Source organism: Lacerta agilis, chromosome 5, assembly GCF_009819535.1.
Source record: "Lacerta agilis isolate rLacAgi1 chromosome 5, rLacAgi1.pri, whole genome shotgun sequence".
Classification (NCBI taxonomy): domain Eukaryota; kingdom Metazoa; phylum Chordata; class Lepidosauria; order Squamata; family Lacertidae; genus Lacerta; species Lacerta agilis.
In genome coordinates, this window is record NC_046316.1 from 54,489,623 (window position 1) to 54,509,425 (window position 19,803).

The 19,803-nt window shown below is 42.5% G+C and overlaps 1 protein-coding gene across 1 annotated transcript in view; it reads right to left on the reverse strand.

The window, feature by feature from the left end:
• Positions 1 to 5,471: 5,471 nt before the first annotated feature.
• The window catches only part of ARMH3 (armadillo like helical domain containing 3), a 118,622-nt gene continuing 104,290 nt past the window's right edge, over positions 5,472 to 19,803 (reverse strand). The window contains 2 exon segments of the mRNA XM_033149858.1: positions 5,472 to 7,442; positions 8,731 to 8,847. Coding sequence (XP_033005749.1) covers positions 7,350 to 7,442; positions 8,731 to 8,847 — 210 coding nt within the window. The 3' untranslated portion in view covers positions 5,472 to 7,349.

Sequence of the window (19,803 nt, forward strand, 5' to 3'; positions counted from 1 at the left end):
TTCATGCATTCACTGCATCTGACTGGGAACAGACGATATGGCGATACACAAATATCCCTCATTAACTAACTCTGTAGGTGTGTTTGCGCTGCAATCTCAAGCCAGAAGGCAGGAGGAGCCCTGAAAACAACTGTGTGGAATCTGGACCAATTAATCTTGTGAGACGATCATCCCCTTCTGGTTGACAGACTAAGATCCACATTTGCCTAAAGTCCTCATCAATGACCTAATTCTGGATGTTAACATCAATAACACAATTTCATCATGAATTCAGCATTTCTCATCACCGCATCAGAGGAAGAGAGCTCTCTAGATGCAGTTAGTGAAGAAGTGGTCCATGAGGCAGGTTAAGACAGGCTTGAACATCCCTTTATTCTCTGTCTGCCAAATGGACAAGACCAGAAGAATATAATCTGGGTTGGGAAAGACTCACTTCTTGCTTGACAAAGTGTGCCATAACCTTTACAAAAACATTCACAAACTCCCTCAGGGCTGCAAAGAGAGAACTGGAAGCCTTCTGTATTGGAAACATTTATAGAGTCTGCTTCTGAATGATCAACAGATGCCCACAGAGATTCAATTCCTGCCAGGATGAAAAACTTGGCAAATGTTAATTTCTCATGCAGTGATTGAGCCGTTTCAGATTTAAATGGGTGAAAGTTGCCTTTGTTAGGTGTTCTATTAATGGACCATATAGTGCCTCTGGGCCACTTCGCTTTCCAGTCCAGGGGCTGTCAGAACACTAAAACAATTGCTGGTGCTAGGGACAGAAATTTATTTCAGGGAAATGTGGCAAAATCTGCCTTCTGGTCATTCAGCAGCTGCAAGGCTGCTTGGAGGTAGTTTTCTGTACTGGTTGGCCAGACATGGTCTGAGGTTCTATGAAAAGTGCTGAAATGTCTTATTTTGTATGGACTTTCCTTTTTGTACTGTGCTCAGAAATAGTGCTTGTGAGGAGTACAAGATTAGAACTGCCTGTGGAGATACCTGGGGACTGGAAGTAGCAGTCATTATTGCCTCAGCCACTGGGGCTGATGGAATGGGAGCATTTGAGTGGTCTGTGTGTGTGTGTGTGTGTGGAGAGAGAGAGAGAGAGAGAGATGAGGCATGTGGTATAACATCATTATCTCATTGGCTGCCCAATATATAGGTAATATGAGGGTGGAATCACCAGCACAATCCCTAATGACCATGGACAGTGTTTCTAGGATGCTCTTTGTGTATAGCAGTTTTTTTTAAAACTAAGAGCAAGGGTTCCTTGGTTTGCAACTATTTATAAATGCCCACTGAAAACATCTCCAATTTATCCTTTTCTTAGTTTAGATTCTGCTCAGAATGGAAGGATATTGCAGGGGTCTATCCCTCACTGCTTTACGAACCTTCACTTCACAGACATTGTTAATGGCTATGAGATTTCAATTGCCCCATTTCAATCCACCCAACTAAGGGCAAGCTTTGAGCAAATGTCCATTTGGCAAATTAAGACTTTCCAGGCAAAGCACGCTGCAGCAGCAGGATTGAGCACCCTCCAGCAGCAGAAGCCAGGAGGTAGGGGATGTGGGGGGGGGGGAGATCCTGAGAGCCAGACAGAAGTGCTGAGATATGCTTGTTTTTGCTTTGCTTAAAACATTAACAAGATTGCTTTGAAATCTTTGCAAGAGGTTGGCTGCCAAAATTAAATGTTTAGAATTTAAAAGCATCCATTTTTATTAAAGTCTGACATATTGCTGGCTCTGGCTTCAGTATTGGCGCCTACAGATGAGGAGAACTGGGCACTGAAAGACCAAGACCAAAGGTGGGCAAGGTGGCCATGATGCAAATGAGAACACGGTTCCTGCACCTTTAATGGTTATGCAGAGCACAGAATTTCAGCAGGTACAGTTTGCATGTTATTCTCTCCTCCACACAACTATTTATACAGGTATGTGTGCCTTGCCCTCATCTGCATCTTGCCCCCCTAAATATGGGTGCAAGGGAGGCTATTCTGTATGCAAGCATCCTAGGAGAAAAGAGGTGCCAGAACTCACCTGAACTCAGTTCTGGCACCTCTCAGGTGGGCACCACAGCCATTATAAAAACAAGGGAGACGTTCGTGGTGAGTTCTGGCACCTCTTTTTTCCAGAAAAATAGCACTGCTTAGATCACATATAAATTAAAAAATAGGCACGGCTACTTTCATGTTTTGTGGTACATACTCCCTCCCTCCTAAGATTAGGTCATTATATGCAGTTAAAATATTTGTCTTCTGGCTTCTGCCACTCCACTTAAGACCTGGCAACTCCAGAGTCTCAGAGGCAGCTAAATTGATGGCAAAGACAGCTATAAATTAGCCATTATAAAATTTATTCAAGTGCTCCATATAGATCTGTAGAAATTCTCCGCCACAAGCCCCATCTTAGTCTCCCTCATTAGCGCTAAACATATCCTGTCTCTAAAGAGTCTGAGCCAGCATCAGGTGGAAGGAATGGAGGAAAATCCAAGCAGAATTAGCAGAGATGAAAAGCTACAGCTGTCTCAGACAGGGGTCATGGCTCAGAATAAGGGAGACCCCACTGGAGACAGATTTATGCTAACTAATCTAGAATCACTAATTCACAGCTCTGAGTTCTTTCTCTTTCTATGGCCTCTGCAAGCAGCGACATAATTTCCATCTCTCAAGGGACAAACCACTGCCCGGGAGACAACTGTGGTTCCAGACAGGATAAAAGCAGGGCCAGTCAACAAAATAACCAAACCGAAGTTTTGCCTTGGGCCTAATGCACTGCCTCTAGTACTATACTGCGAGAAGACATGAGTGCTGCTGGGGGGGAAATTCCAGTGTACAGTACAGTAGCAACAGAAAGAGGGAATGTTACAAAGTACACCTAAATTCAGATTTTGCTCTTAAGTATAGTAGCGGGCACCTGAGAATGGAAGCTCTGTTATGATCTGGAAGACAAGGAATGAACCACCTGCAATGTGTCCTGCTAAATACATCGACAGCTGACATCCTTCCTTATCACTTGTAAATTTAAAAGTACAACACAAGAGCATCAGACTCTTTCTGGAAGTGTTAAGCCAAGCCACCTAAAATGTCACTCTTTCATTTTCTCCACATAGCTAATTAAGAAGTTTCAGTGGCATCAGGCTCCCACCAGAAAATAGTGATGGTGTTAATCTTTTTCCCCTTCTGCACCTGGACATCAGAAAGAAATTACACCTTTAGAAGGCATTTCTCAGAGATTTAGGACAGTCTCTTCCTGGCTGTCATGATTTAGAAACTTTTAGCACCCAATGCTTTCAGGGAGAAAATATTTTTAGTCTTTTATTGTAAATATTAAACTCAGATTTGGTCGTAAAAGCTGCTACTAGCCTGCTCAGAATTAGGGGCTTCTTATCTTCAAGGGTCATACTCTTATCTCCCAGGATCCTCACTAAGGTTGTAATCTGAGACACTCAGATCTACCCACCACTCTGCAGGTGTCAGAAACTGTGTCCTCTTCTTCACAGAACAGGCCATATGCCCCTTCATTACACCACCTCATTTTATTTTTCCTTGTTTTTGTTCCTTTTGCTGTACCAGAACGGCTCCAGGATGACACTACCAAACTCTCCTCTGCATCCCTTACCAAAATACTCTGAGCCGGTGTTCTTAAGCTGGCAACAGATCTTCCCCCTTCTCCATGCTTGTCCTACTGCTCTAAAAATCCCTCCCCACCCCGTGCAATTTTTTTTTGCCTTTCCTTTCACATTTCTTCCAAACAGATTTGTATAGCACATCCTCAGCAGCAATTTTCTCCACCCCATTTCTCTCTTTTATGCCCACAAACCACTTCAAGCATTTCCACTATTAAAAAAAACTTGCTTCCCTGTTTTCTGTTAAGAAAGCCAAATAGGTTGTACCGTTTAGTTGCTTCAAGCTCTCCAGAACTGAAATCCTTTTCCTTTGCCAGTTATCCAAATTTTTCCCTCATTTGTTAATATCGCCAAATTGTGTTCATCTTCTTTTTCTAAAGTGTGCTGCACAAGCCCCCTCCTGCAGTTTTTGTGGTAAGGCTGGTGCTTTAGAATGATTTCTTTTTATTGCTGTGGGCAGGCAACTCCCCCCTCCTCAATTTCTTGTTAGCATTCTTCCTGCAAATTGAAAGCTTGCACCATTAGTTTAAACTCTGTTAAAAACTTAGCCTGTTGTTAGTGTGTTGTGAACATCTGCATCAATTGATTCTGCTTAATAGCTTTCAACAAATAGGTTACAGTAATTCCTTCCGATACAAAAAATTACTTGAGATTTCATTATCCATGACTACCCTTGGGAGTGCCAAATTCCAGTGTGTTCAGGCTCAAGCACAAAAGATCCTAAAAATAGGAGCCAAGGTTGCATGTGAAAGCTTGCACTGCATGCACACTGCACACTTCATAATAGAGACCCTTGACCCAAACCACCTTGAATTGCTTGACATGTAAAAAAAATGTGCATATAGTGAGGGTAGCATCTTCCCCCAGCCAACCTTTTGTCACAAGCATCAAGGGATATGCATGCAAACAGGAAGTGCACAACTGCTCGAATAATTCCAGTAGAAAAATGACATTGTGTTGTATCCAAAGCTGAGTGAGGGACATTCCATTTGCACAATGAGGCTTTTTCTGCCTCTGCTCTCCCCACCCTCCCCAAATCTGCTTCAGGGAGCTGCAGAGGGGAGTTCCACCATGCAAGCCAAAGTCTGTTGTGCAAGAGAAATGACAGTGTTGGATACAACCTATGGATACAACCTACAATTCAAGATGCTTCCAACTGAGTTAGATAAACCTAAAGGCATCATTTCATAATAATATCAATCACTATAAATTAGGAAGTACATCCTAAAACAAAGGGTACTCCTGTAACAAATTGAGAATGCAGAACTACAGAATGCAGATTGGAAGGGGGGGAGCGCAGAAACACACACCTTGCTGAAAAGAACTCTGATGACCTCTATGAAGACCCCACTCCCAGCCCAAAGTATAGGACCACAGAGCTTCACTTCCTGGTTAATTCTGAGGAGGATGACCTTGCCTACCAAGCAAGAGAAGGCACAACCGCAAATGAAAAGATTCTATGTGGTCACATGGGAGAGAAGTAAAAGGCTCTTGAGCAGGAGTTGCCACCCACCCACTCAGTCAGTCACAAACTCTTCTATTGGCTGCAAAGTAATAAATCTCTCAAACCCAATTTCAGCTGGGGAGGGGACCCGGTGAGTGCCGCAGAAGTCAAATGTGCTCTTATGTTGGTAACCCCTGCACTAGTTTGACAAAGAAAATGCTTGCAGGTAACAAACTGAAAAGGACTCAAAGAATTAAGCTTGCAATTTTCAGATTTTCAAACCCAACTTCTCTCCACCTTGCACATCCCATCCTAAATACTTCACTTAAGATGGCAAGTGCTCTGAAGCAAGGACTATGTCGTTTTGTGTATTTGGTACAGCGGCAAGCACAACATTAGCACCAAGAAAATGTTAAGAGTAGTAATAATTTATTACCTCTCCCCAAAAAAGCACAAAAAGATACACTGCACACAACAGAGTGATCAGAGGCGCCACACCCCTCCCTGGCCCCTTACTGCCAAATTCTATATACATCATCTTACAGGTGCTATTTCAGCAAAAAGGTGTTCATAGTGTTTCTTCTGGGGGGGGGGAAAGAATTATTCCTTGAAATTCTGGCCTCAAAGTCCACTGCTAAGCATGGCTGAGATCCATCAATGTACTGGGGAAGGGATTTTCTCATCGGAGTCCAAAAATAACAGAGGAATCACACAAGATGGCAGTCTGTTCTGAATAATAACCAACACACACCAGGAAAGAGCCCAGTAAGGGTGCCTGTACACCTGCTTGCTGAATCCTGTTTGCATCCATTGGACATGGTTCTGCAACCTGAAGATAATATGCAGGTAGGAGACAACCCCCTGCAACAGATACTGTGCCAAATCCTCCCAACATTTTAATTAAGAATCCAGACTCTAAATTTTAGAGCTCATCTGATTGAGATTTCCAGTCTGAGTACAGTACCAAAGGTATGTCCAACTTCTGGCTTCCCAACAGAGCAGAGTCCTATATTTCTAGAAAAAGGATAACAAAAATTGATGGGGCAGTTGGCCGCACAAACATGTCCTGTAATCTGCAGTTGCAGCCATTGGTGGACAGAGTATAGAACAGAATGCCAGAGATGTAGAACACTGATTTGCCCCATCCCAGGCTTCTTTTCCCCTAAAATGCTGTGAGATACTCCCAACTAATTAATTTCCTACTTCTACCTATGCAATGAAGCACTTTATTGGAGCACAGAGAAGGTAGACTTTGACAGAGGAAGGGAAGGTGAGCTAAGCAGTTCCTGCTTCAGTCAACGTGAAATTTGGCATAGGCAGTGTACGTGTTGAATGGACTAGACACTGAAAATGTGGATAGGAGCACTTGGTCACCATATCAGCACCGTGGGGATCGAGGAGTATCAGGCCAGTGGAGAGATGCTGAAGAACCTAATGTAAAAGCTTAGTTAACCTACTGGAAACAGGAAAAAATGGGTTCCCTCTGATACACAACAACTGTATTAGCAATAAAAGCAGAGGGCACTCTCTTTTATTGGTCCTATGGGGTGGGGGTGGGGGCGGGGAATCAACGGCATATATTCATATCCTCAATCCCCAGAGTCTTAGAATAGGGCAGTAGGAATAGCAGAGGTGAGCTCATAGAGTAACCTCATAGTTCAGGAACTCCAGAGACCAAGTGTTTTAGGCAGGACACTGGGAAACGTCTTGAAGAGAATCTCTTGCAAGCACCATTCAGTCAGGAGGCCCTAACTCAAGAGTGAAGGGCAGAGACTTCCACACCACTTTGAGATGGGGCTGGCAATACACATGGGCAACAGATGCAAAGCACCCAAGTCAAGCAGATAACTTATAGACAGAAGTTCAGTCAATCTGCCCCTTATTATAAAGGACTTAGTTCCCATGGCCTGCACTACTTTCTCTTCCTCGGCATCTGTCCATCATCAGACAGGTTGCAGAGAATCAGAAGGATGAGCTCTCCCAAGAATAGTTTTGCTCTAATTTTGCTCACTTGGGAAAAAAACTCTTATCCCTGCACAGAGAAAAGTGAGAAAAAGCAGTAACTACAGATTCCTCTTCCTCACTCCCAACTCTCAACAGTGTAGTCAATATCACCAGTTCTCTGTGCTCAGGAATGTGGGACAAGTCCAGTTCTTCCCTTGATGATTCCTGGGGAAAACCACACAAGCACTAGGGATAGACCACCCCACAATCAGGAGCTACAGCCAATGCTGGGGAAAGGGACTCAGTGATGCCAGGACTGGCCAGGAAGCAGGATGGTAACTCCGCTTCAGGAGATTGTTGAGAATTCTTTAAGCAAGGTCTCCTGGCTGAGAGTGTTGAAGGCCAGATTTCGCCGGACATTGATGCTGATGGATCGAACCTGTGTGAGAGAGAACAGTCATTTCAGATACCACTTACACAGACCAGTACCCCCTGATAGGCCAGCTTTTGTTGCAACGTGATTGGCTCAGGGAAGAAACCTGTTGAACCTTTTCTGTTTCCATCTAGATCACCTTCTATTGTAGTCATAGCTAAAATGTACATAATTCTGCATAAAAATTCAGAACACAGCAATCAAAATAAACAGTGCAGATCTGGGACATTTCCATAATTTAATGTTGAACATGGTTCAGAGTATGTACCTCCTTACTATTAAATAGAGCAGCAGATCTTAACTGGTAAATAATGGGATTTTGTCAACATACAACCAAACCAGGTCAATTGGATTCTTCCCTTCTGCTTTGATAGCAAACTCAGGGAATACACAAAACATTTATTGTAGTTCTCAGAGATTGGCTTGTAAGAGGCTCAAGAAGTCTCTAGAGAAATTAGGATTAAACTGGTTGCATTTGTTCAATCATCAGATGAAGAATCAATGACGAAAGCTTCCTTGTCTTCATTCAACTGGGAAGAGAGTCCATTTGAACATTTCTGATAGAAAAACTGGAGGAAGGAAGACCGCTGGCAATTGTGTTAGCTATACTCAGTGAAACTGAATCTAAACTACTAGCATTTAGGAGGATGGACTCTGGAAAAAGTATAATCTCAGAAAATTGGAAAAAGCAAATCTGCATTTTAATCAAGGGAAATGTAAAGTTAGTGAACAGCAGGGCATACTGAGCAGCAACAATTCCTGGAAGAAAGGGGGGAGTACTTAGGCAGCACACACAGCTGATGCACAAAAAGTAGCAGAGAACATGGTACAAGGGAAGGGTAATATGCCACCTGCTTGTACGAATGCACAGATCAGGACAACCATGGCTGTTTCTGAACAATATTCAAGCTTCTGTGTTTGGCAATTTCCCTCTTGGGAAATTCAAATGAAAAACCATCCTTATTCATGTTCTGTCAATGGAACTATTGGAACATGCTCATCTGATGAGCTGTTGGCAGGTTCAATCAGCATGAGATTTCTCTGGCTCTCTCCTTCAGAAACAGGCAGAAAAAGAGTGCAAGAAACCCTGAGATGAATGGAGGTAAAACCTTTCCCTAATCATGTCTCGCCAGCATCCTGTTCAAAGTGACCTAATGAAAAGTACACTAGTTTGCCACCTGCACCAGTCACATTTCTGGATGATAAAAGGGACGTTCTGGCTGTGCTGTGGCTGCTCTGCAAAGTAGACCATGGGCCAACACTTTGAGGCTCCTACTCAAGAGCTGAAACTCACCAGTTCTTTAAAGAAAGCAGCTTCTTTGTGTTGCTCCGAGTAACGTTCATATTGGTCCAGCCCATCCTGCAACTTTAGGGTGAGGGTGTCGTAGTTGGAGCGCACCACTTCCAAAACCTGCACCAGAAATACACAATGAGAAAGAAGAATCAGCTTGTTGAAAATCGTTCAATCTGCAGCATTCAGCAGTGAGGGTACAGGAATCCTACTGCCTTAATGGGAAATGAGGATGGAAGAGGAATCTGCCAAACTTGGAGGAGCTCTGCCAAGTAGATCTATACAAATGTGCTGCCTAGCACCTCAAAGATGCTCTCCACAGGTGCAATCTATGCACTACACAACAGAGAATGGGGCGGTGCAGTGGAATGAATAAATGTTGCTGTGCTGCAAGGTCACTTCTGAATAGTTTTGTCAGCAATCCTGCTGTTGCTAGAACAGGCTGCCTCCTCTGAAAACAGGCTCCTTCCTTGATTCTGTTTGTCAGGTTTACTGGCAGTGAAAAAATCGCCAGCAGTAACAGCTATCTACAGATTCAATTGGCCATTTTCTTGCATATGTGCTGAGGTTGCGATGGGAATAATAAGTGTTTGAAAGCGTAGACCTCAAGCACAGAGATCAGACCCAGGAGGAAGAATAATTCACTCCCAAATACAACTAGCCACTAGGAACTGAGCATAATAGAATAATATACCCTCTGCCAGACAGTTAAATAGAGAGCTATCACCACAACACCATGAATCAGAACTCTGTCCTCTTGCCAACTGTACAGATTCAAGTCATCTGCAATTAACCACAGAAAGAAGGTGAAGTGTACTTGAAAGAGAAGGAGGCTCTGAACAGAGCTGTCTTCTTAATGTGTGCTTCAATGCAGTGTGTACAAGGTTCTCACCTGTATAGCTTCTTCTTACCATGACACATTGAAAAAGTTACCATGATCTTATTTTTAAATGCCTGAAGAGACAGTGAAAATGCAAGGGTTTGCACACACAAGTTCTCAACACTGGGTTTTTTTTAAAATTAAAAAATAGGCATATTAAGTTTATTATCAATTACTTTCCTTCCATATTTAAATGGTTGCCTATTCCTGGGCATTGACCTGAAGTCTCTGGCATCATTTTTGGGTGGGCTTTCTTGCTGTTGTGCAACACAAAAGTCACATCAGCCTCCTACTGCTGCACATGAAGTTCTGTTGCTTATGGGCATTCTCAGTAGTGAAATGTTCTCCCCAGGGAAATGCACCTGGTGCCATCATTATTACTCAGGCCATTGCTAATCATTGGCCCCTGTGGTGATGGTCACCTTTAGCGGGGTGGGTATGACTTGCCCTTAGTAATACATTACTGGATAAATGTTTTAAGTATTTTGGGTTTCATTGTTTTCAATGTTCTGGTTTTAATTGTTTTATCTGTGGTCTGTTATCTTGTTAAGTTGCTTTGAGACTTTCTTTTGTGTAAATCAACTAACAAATATAAGTAATAACAACAACTCCAGCAGCAAACAGGTGTCTGTATTCCAAGCCTCTCAGGAAAAAAATAACAACCCATTAATTGTCCCTGTTGGATTGGCACAGCTTTTAAACAGATCACCTCACTTTCTGAAGATGTGTAAGCCTCAATTTGTGGGCAGAGATGGCACACAAGAATACCTGTTAGGAGTGTTGCGAAAAGAGAGGTTGAGCAGGCAGAGGAATAACTGCAATGGTTTTTAAGCCAAAAACATCGCAGGGAGCAGCTCTTCCACAAATCTCTGTTCCCCATTCTTACACTCTGTTGAGGACCATTATTTATACCCTCTTTGTCATTAGAAGCCTGGCATTTGTAGTGGTTTTGCCTGAACCGTCTTCTCTTTCCACAAGCGACAGATGCAGTTTAGAATTTATGTAATTTGAAGATCTAGGCTGAGGCCACTCACAGCAGGAACAGAGCTGGCTCCTTTGATAAATCTGCTTTGTTCTTCATTCAGGTATACCCTGCTCCAGATTTCTCTGCAGCTTGTTTCCCCCCCAGAAGTAGCAGCTACTACCCTGCTACTGCCTGCCGTATCTTAGGGATGCAAGATGTGGGTGGTATAGTGAGGTCAATCCCTTGCACATTACCGATTTCTCTGCACCTCAGTAAGTAGGAACAACACTTGAGTTGCAAGTGACAATTTGCAATACAGCAGGCTGTCTAAGTGAGCATCACATTACAGTTGCTATGTAGCAAATGAAGGGTGTCAATCCAAGAATTTTTAGGAACAGGCTGGTTTTGTCCACTTGGTTGGTGGAAATCCTCACTACTGTTAAAGATTTAGACATGTTGTTCTCATGAACCAAGAGCCCATGATGTTCTCTGCAAAAATGAATTATTTCCCAATCATTCCAAAAGATAGATTTTTGTCCATGAATCTTATTAAGCAACTTGTGAGAATTTAAGCTCTTGTGCTTGTATGGTCAAATACAGTTTTGCAAATAAGAAGATCAGGTAACTATTGCAATTCAGCCATGTTGTGGTATGTGGTTGTTTCTGGAACTACAGTCAGAGATGCTGATCTGAGACAGGTACCAGACCTCTTGGACAGTGAGTTTAAAAAAAACCAAAACATCTATCCCAGCCACATTGGTATCCTATTAATATGGAAGGCAGAGGCAGCATCCAAAACACATCACCAGTATGATACTTGAATTAACTTCTTGAACTATCAAGTAAACACAGAGGTGCAAAAAGGCTGTTTCTGATGGAATAAAATCCTACTGAATTACTGAGAGACATTATATTTTATAATGTTAGAATACATTTCCTGATTAATCAGTATTGGCTTTCCTGTTATAAACATCACATGGCAGGACAGAGTTTCAAACAAAGATGTGCTCTTCCAAGCCAACATTCTCAGCATGTTCACACTTCTGTCTCAGTGACATCTACACTGGCTTGGTCTTGGACACAGAATGGAAGATGGCAGGATCCCCAAGGAGCTGGTTCCAAGCTCCAGGCCTGTTGGCAGATCAACCCTGTGTGATACAGATGTCTGCAAACATGATATGAAGGCTGGCAACATTAAAACTGCAGTGTCTGGAGACAGTCAGCAGTAACGAGGAGAAATGACCGCTGGGAGGACCAGAGAGAGAAGAAACACCATGGTACACGTGCATCAGCAGAAGCAGACACCTTCATCTGCCCCAGCTGCATCAAAACTTGTCTCTCTCATATTGGTTTCTACAGCTACAGCAGGTGCTGTAACTCTCCAACAATTTGACTTACCCCTAATGGCACACTCTTCCATTGTCTATCGAGACAGATGGATGTTGTTTGGGGCGTGTGTGTGCTATGAATGTGCCTGATTTGGGTAAGTGGCACTAAAAAAATTCAGATTATTATATCCAGCATATCGGGAACACTTCTATATAAAACATCACAGGTTTTGCTATGCACACATCAAGGGTACTTGGGGTGGGGGCTATAGTCTAAATGCTCTTTCATGAGTCACATTTCTTGTGCACATGTAAAGATAGCCCATTTGTTGAAACATTTGAAAATGATGTTCCTTATGATTAGGGGACCCATCAGATTCTCGCTTTAAGAAGGAACTTGTAACCATTTTCAAACAGGTCTAATCTTCAACAATACATACCTATCTTTCACCATGTTATCACTGAATATGCCTTCACTCCATGACCCCTCTTACAGGTTTAGTAACAAGAAAAAATAAATGCCCCACGGCAAGGAAATAATTGTAGCTCTGGGGACTGTGGAACTGCATATATGGGAAATCAAAAAGTGTTAAGATTTTAATAGCTACTTTGGAAACAAGGAAGGTTGTGCAATTAGTGCCCCTATTTTGCTTCTCCCTCCCCCCTCCTAATTTGGGCAAAACAAAGGAGGTCATACGAACTCGCAGTCATATCTGTCATGAGGTTATTTCAGAAACAGCTGAGAAGAAGATAGGCCCAAGATGCAATTGCCTTAGTTTCTTTTGAAAGTGGCAACCTATACTATCCCCGTAACAGAAAACTGATGGAAGTTATATTCCAAAATACATCTGCCACACACCAGGTTGGAGAAGACCATCCTAACCAAAGCCATTTCAAAGCAAAATATAATGAACTGCTAGACTTGCAGTGTTTACCTTCCAGAATACAGCTAGATGGGACAGATCAGCCCAATGAGTTTGATTTAAACATCTATTTCCTTTGCATTCTTCCAAAACAAATAAAGTTAATTAAGCACTGTATGTCACAAAAATGGTCCTACACTTAACATGCCAATCCATTATCCCAAAGCATGTCTCTGGAAACTATTAGCTGCTAATATAATTTCTTCCCGTAACTGAAAGACTTATCACTTTAACTGGAAAGCAGTGACTGCATCTGTACATAAAACAACAGATAATTGACAAATTTTAGAAGTGTTCTAATTAATACAGAAAAAGCTGAAAAATTGTATCTGTCTGCAGACAGCATCTTAAGAATTTGCTGATGCAGCTGAAGTCTCTGCTGGAATTAATTCCTAGAAGCAGCAAAGACAAAGTATGTAACTAAATAATTAGATGTTAAATAAAAACAAAACACTCAGCATATTTTGTAACCGTTTCTAGATTTCTAGACAGTCTGTGACTGGACCACTCACAATATTCATCTGAGATCCATTAACAGTGTTCAGCTCAATTCCACCAAAATCCCAATTGCTCACTCAGAGTAATTATTTACAAAAAAAAGAAAGCAAGGTAAAAGGTAATATATAACTGCACAAATGACAAGGGAAGGGAATTGTGCATAAACACTACTCCTGACCATGAGAAGCCTTGTCCAAGTTTCCATGGTTTCTATTTTTTTTAATCCCTCCCTCAACTTCTTTTCAATCCAGCCTAGTGTTCCTTAGAGCACTCAACACATTAACAAGCATGTTATCTCAGCAAATGAAGAGGTAGTGAATGTATCTGAATCTAGTTTCGTTTAAAGTATTTATTAAGAAACATGCACATTAGAACCATTACATGAATGGCCCTTCACAGCTATGGCTAGTATACAAACAGTGTCCATCCCTAGAAATTTCCGATCTGGCCATATGACACATGCCTTGGTTACATTTCATCTGAACTACTGTATTTTCACTCTGTGTAGGATTGCCTTTGTAGAGTGCTTAGAAACTTCAGCTGGTTCAGAATCATGCAGCCAAGATGCTAACTGGGGCTGGTTATAGGGAGTATGTGACTTTCTTCATACAACATCTTCACTGGCCATGAGTCTATTTCCAAGCGCAATTCAAAGTGCTGGTGATGCTCAACAATGCCTTAAACAGCTTTGGTTGAGGTGACCCTAAGGACCACTTTCTCCCATACAAACGTGCCTGGGTTTTAAGATCTATAGAAGAGGCTCCTCTCTCTGTCCTGCCACCATTCATTTGGTGGAACTTGAAAAGGGCCCTTTTTAGTGGCTGCACAGGCCCTGGAACTCCCTTCTTAGGAAGCCTTATTTCTCTAGTGATCATCTGACAAGTGAACACCTTTCTAATTAGACAGGCTTTTGGCCAGTTCTGCTGATCTGTTTCATCTGCTGCCCGCCTTTGGTTAAATAGCCACTGTTTCATTGATCTGTTTTTTACTTGTTCTATAAACTGTTGTGTGTTTTGTGCAATTATTTTATTTTGCATTGTATCTCATTTGTTGTTGAACACTATTGTGTGGAAAGGCGGAATAGAAATTTAAAGCAGTAGCCCTGGACTAAAACCAGCATCCACAATAGTTACATAGTTAGCACCTGATCAATCAAAGTGCCCTGCTCCGTTTTATTGTAGAGGCATAGAACACACAATGCCAGAATTTGAAGCAGGAGACCACTTTTCCACAGACAAATATGCCGAGCTGTAGACAGAATGGCTAAGCAGGCTGTGGTTCATGATCCAAATTGAAAGGTTTTTACAGCAGTGCTGTTTCAGACTATCAGCAGTTATCCATACGACTAACCACAGAATCAAGTCATTGTCGTATGTTAGTTCAAGCAGATGGAGCTATCAGTTGAGTCTCACTACATTCAAAGTTCTTCAGATAATGTACTGTGGATACTAAACTCAACTAGCAGAAATTACAAATGAGTAGAAGTAGGACCAAACTGGGGGTCGGGGGGAGGGAGGAGGAGGAGGAGGAGAATACATGGTATTTGGGGAAGACAGGTTACAGTCCTGGAGTCCAGCTTCTCAGGCATACCTAGCAAGTATGCTGTTAAAAATGGTCTTAGTTCTCTCTCTCTCTGTGTGTGTGTGTGTGTGTGTGTGTGTACACTATTCCGGCAACAGTAAAGTAGTTGGAGCCCTTTAAAGAGGATACACAACTGAACCTGGCAAGACATTCTCTTCCCAGACAAATTTGGCTCTTTTTACTTTAGTTGTGCTCTCTATTGTTTACTGTATACATTCATTAGTTCAGCTGGAAGGAACACATATGAATTACGTATTCATAGCTTTTAAAAACATCCCTCAGTAGCCAAAGTCAATGATTTGCGTTAACCAAGGGGATACTTTTCAAAATAAACCAATCATTTGCCATCTTCAAAATTGTTCAAAACAAAATTGTACTGCCACCTTGGCCTAGTTTGCATTTTCAATGCAACAAAGAATTTATGATGACCGATAAAAGCGTATCATGGGAAGTTTGTTGTAGTAATGGGTGGCTTCAAGTATCCTCACATAGAATGGCTGCATATGTGTTCCACTTCTGACAAAAAGTAAAATGTCTAGATTCCCTAAATGACTGTGCCGTAGAACAGTTGGCCATTAACATGGATGACTTTAAAATAGGATTATCATTGAGAAGAAAGCTGTCAATGGCTACTAGTCATGATGGCTATGCTCTGCCTCCATGGTTGGAAGCAGTACGCTTCTGAATATCAATTCCTGGAAACCACAAGAGAGGCAAGTGCTTTTGTGCTCGGTTCCTATTTGCTGATTTCCCAACCAGCATCTGGTTGGGAAATGTGTTGATTGGATGCTGGACTTGATGGGCCATTGGCCTGATCCAACAAATGCTCCTTATGTTCTTAAGATTTCGTGTCCATTTCCAGTTTCTTTCAAATGAAGGTGATACACAGCTGCTCACCATCAACTATACTCCTCGCTGAAGCAGGGGCAAGAGCTTGTCTGACATCATCCTGAATTTTGGGTTGTGCTGCAAGTGCCTCCAAAGAATAACTTGATAGCAGAGGCAAACCTCTGCCCTTCTCCCAAGCTCAGAGCTAGAGAGGGAATTGGGGCTCATACTCACCAGAGAGTGGAGCAACACACCATGATAAGTGAATTTGGGTAGCATTCTATTACATGAAATTCTGAGGCTAACAAGAATATACCCCTAAAAGGCATGTAAATGGCACTGACAGAATTAGAACAATATTGTCCTTTTCTTCATGATCCCTCCTCTCTGATGGAAAAGAGTAACACCTTGGGAGAATTATCAGAAACAGAATTAGAGCAAAACTGTCCTATTTGTTCCTTTAGTGGAGAGGAACAACACGTTAGTTTTCGGGCAGTATTTCTTACATTTTTGAACAAACTGGATCTTGCAACCAAAGGATACATAGCATTAATAGAAATGGGTGGGTGGGGTGGAATGCAAGGAACAGGCATTCTCATCTTTGACTGAAGAGCTAATAACTTATTGGAAGACCAGAATCTTGTTGACACTTCTTATTTTCCATCTTCTTTCATGGGAATGTTCCTAACCAAATCATAAATGTGACCAACACCATATTGTAGTGATTTTGGATACAGACATTAGGACTCAGGCTCACCATCCTCCAAAAAGGGATGCAGTGTGTCCTCTTCCAGTCAGATGTAAGGCAAGGCAGGAGCTGCAGAACCATGGATAGCTCTGAGCAAGCAACTTACTCATTCAACAAAGGTTGAGAGAAGACTGAGCCTTTTTTAGTCTCTGCTACCCAGACTACCTTTCCAGGCACCTTGCCTTTGTGGATAACTTTAGATTTTAAAGGGCCAATCCTCTGCCTGGAAGACAGGCACTCTTCCTCTGTTCCATAGCCTCCTGCCTATTTTCCTCCCTGTGCTGCTATTGTGAGAGGCTGCTATTGTGAGAGGCTCCCATTAGGGTCTTGGCTCTGGTCCTATAGATCCTGGTGGTGTGAGAGATTGTTCTGGGTGCTCCTGTCAGTCAGCCTCAGTGGTCTTCCAATCTCCAGCAGCAGACTCAGAGCCCGGTTTGCTGCTAGACTCTGGAGTCATGACACAGCCAGGACCCCAAGGCCAACACAGCTGGAAATCTGGGGAGAAAATCATATTTCAATTGCTTCACCGCACAGTAGACCACATTATTCTTGCAATACTCCAAGAGGCTAGCAAATCACTTCTCCACACAGCTCAGATCCTCATGAGCACACAGCAAAATGGTCTAGCAGTAGTTCAAAGTTACCAACTAGATCAGGCCCTGTGCTGTGCACTGTTCAAGACTGTAGAGTGGGCAGGGACCACAGTCTGACTTGGGCAGAGTTTCAGTGAAGAGGAAGGATGATGTGGTTGGAGGTGGAGAGGAGAGTACAAAAACCCACAGTTCCTCCACCAAGATTTACTCTCAGATTTTGCAAAGATGCAAGCATGTATTAGCAACGGCAGTAATTTCCTGCTGACTCCCAGCCTGGCCATTAAATGGGCTGAATTTAAAAGTGTTTTAGCAGCATGACACCCATTCAAGTCAATGAGAATCACGTGGCTACAATTCACATGGGAAAATACCATTTATGCTGCTTGCACTCCTTTTGCTTATTCAATCCAGGCACATTAGCACTTCTCTCAAACCACCACCACCCCCCATTCTCAAAAATTATTGTTCTTTTAAACAAATACTTTTGTTTCTTTATTCCCTATCATTCCAAAGCAGCACCAGTCCTTTCTTCAACAGTTGCTACGGCAAAATTAGTGTTATAACCCATAGTAAGGTTAGTTCTGGATCACGAGTACTACTACCATGATTTGTGTAACAGGTCACTGAGGCTGGGCACCAAGATAAATTGCTTGTAAGGATTACAACTGACAAAAAGGGGGCACAATAACATCATGGGGCATCTTCAACAGATGCAAACTGCAGTTAGGAAGCGGGAAGGCAAAGCTCAAACAGGCAATGGTGATCAGAAGGAAGGAAGGATCACTGGCACTGGTGCAGGGAAGGGTGAGATAGCTCTCACATCAGAGGATATCACCTCCAACTGAACCTATTCCAGTTGCTTTAAAAATTGTAAGCTTCCATAGAGTAAAACTGAAAAAGGTACATGTTATATATTGAGATGCCTTGTTTAATTAAAAAGGCAGTACACTTTTCCTTTTTATTTAACTGAATTTATCTTCCCCCACTTCCACAGCAAAATGCAGATAATCTTGCGTACAGAATCCATAATAGTTACCACTCCCCTCTTTTATGCAATGCACAGGGTGAGGGGAGTAGGTGCACAGGTACAACCCAGGGAGTTAATGTCTGAAGCAGAAAAGAACCAACAGTTGGTTTATTTTTGTTGTTAATCACAGCAAGGATTATCCTCAGGATTTTGAACAAGTTCCAGCTCCAGTAATTCAATCCCAATTCCCTAAAGTGCACCCGTAGATTTAATCAGGGGAGCAATTCGTTGCTGTACCCTTTATGATACCACTGCCAATGCAAAACATCTGCCAAACTCCACCCTTAGAGGATGCTGCAGGTCAAGGCAAGGCAGCTGACTTCTCTGTGCTGGGCACACACATAGAAGCCTGATAGATTTCTTGTGGAAGAAATGACCTTTACAAAACAAAGAGCCAGTATTAACCTTTGTCCCTACAGTGCAATCAAAAAGCTTTTAGAGACTTGGGAGCTGCAGACCTACTGTTGGGAATGGACAGACAAGTCCCAGATCTCTGTGGGGTAATGTGAGGAAGCACATCTCTTAGAGGGTGGGGGAGGGGCAGCTCAGAGGACTCCCAATGAGAGGTGAGAGGAGAGGAGGCTGAGGGAACACTCCACAAGTGAGCGTGTTCGAGAAAGGGTGAGAGGGTGCCAGTTCTGCAGGCAAGGGGTGACATACCGGTAACTGGGCTCCTGAGGCACACAGGGGTGCTGCAGAATGAATGTAGTTGGTCAAGGGCGCCGTGGACTCAAAAAGGTTGAAAACCTCTCATCTAAGCATATGGTTCCCCATCAAGGATGAGGGAATGAGTAGAACTGTAAGCCCTGATAGTGAGGTAGGCTCTGGAAAAGATAACCCTTCATGGCCATGAGCAAACATATATGCTATCGATAGTCTCATCATTGCAACCTTTAGTAAGTACAACTCAGAAGATAAGGGGAGAAAGTGCCAGTCAGGTTTTTCAAGGGTGTAAAAAGCACTGCCAACAAAAAAAGTTCTCAAGCAATGGTTAAGGCAGGAGAGACTAGTACTATGCATAACTATTACACTAAGAATTTACAGCTAACACCCCAAAATCCACTTCTTCAATATCCCCCACCAAGTAGTGCACAAATCCAACAAGCCAAATCATATCTGCTAAGGCTTGGGTGTGGACTCTGTAGGGGCAACTAAAGAAATGCTGGATGGATCAAGTAGCCATTCTGTTTAAGATTTTGGAAAGTGGTTACATCAGTCTCTCAAAGGTATAAGAAAACTGTCCTCCTCTCTACAAAGAGGCAGAGAATCAATAGGATTCCAAGTATACAATAAAAATGAGAGCAATCCTCTTTTATAGTGCCAGTCTTGGTGTCCAAGTATCTGCCTTAAAAAATAGAGAGGGGAATTGTGCAGTTCTCCAGACTGCAGCCCAATATGCTGATGTTACAGTATTTACAGCCCTGAGTAACCTTATTTACATCCTGTATTGTACATCCATGGGGAACCTCTGGCTGGAATTGATGGAAGCTGCAGACCAACATCTGGAAGGCCAGAGGTTGCCCACCACCCCTGGCCTAAATGAAATAAGAAAAGAAAAGTGGCGCATTCAAATCATTTAAGATTTTCTTATCAGTGAAAGAAGCATTTCATAGAAAACATTTAGGAATTCTAGCCTGTACTGCCAACCAACTGTATTACATGTGAGCCTAAAGAATGCTCAAAGCTCAGTAGTACAGTGTCTCCTT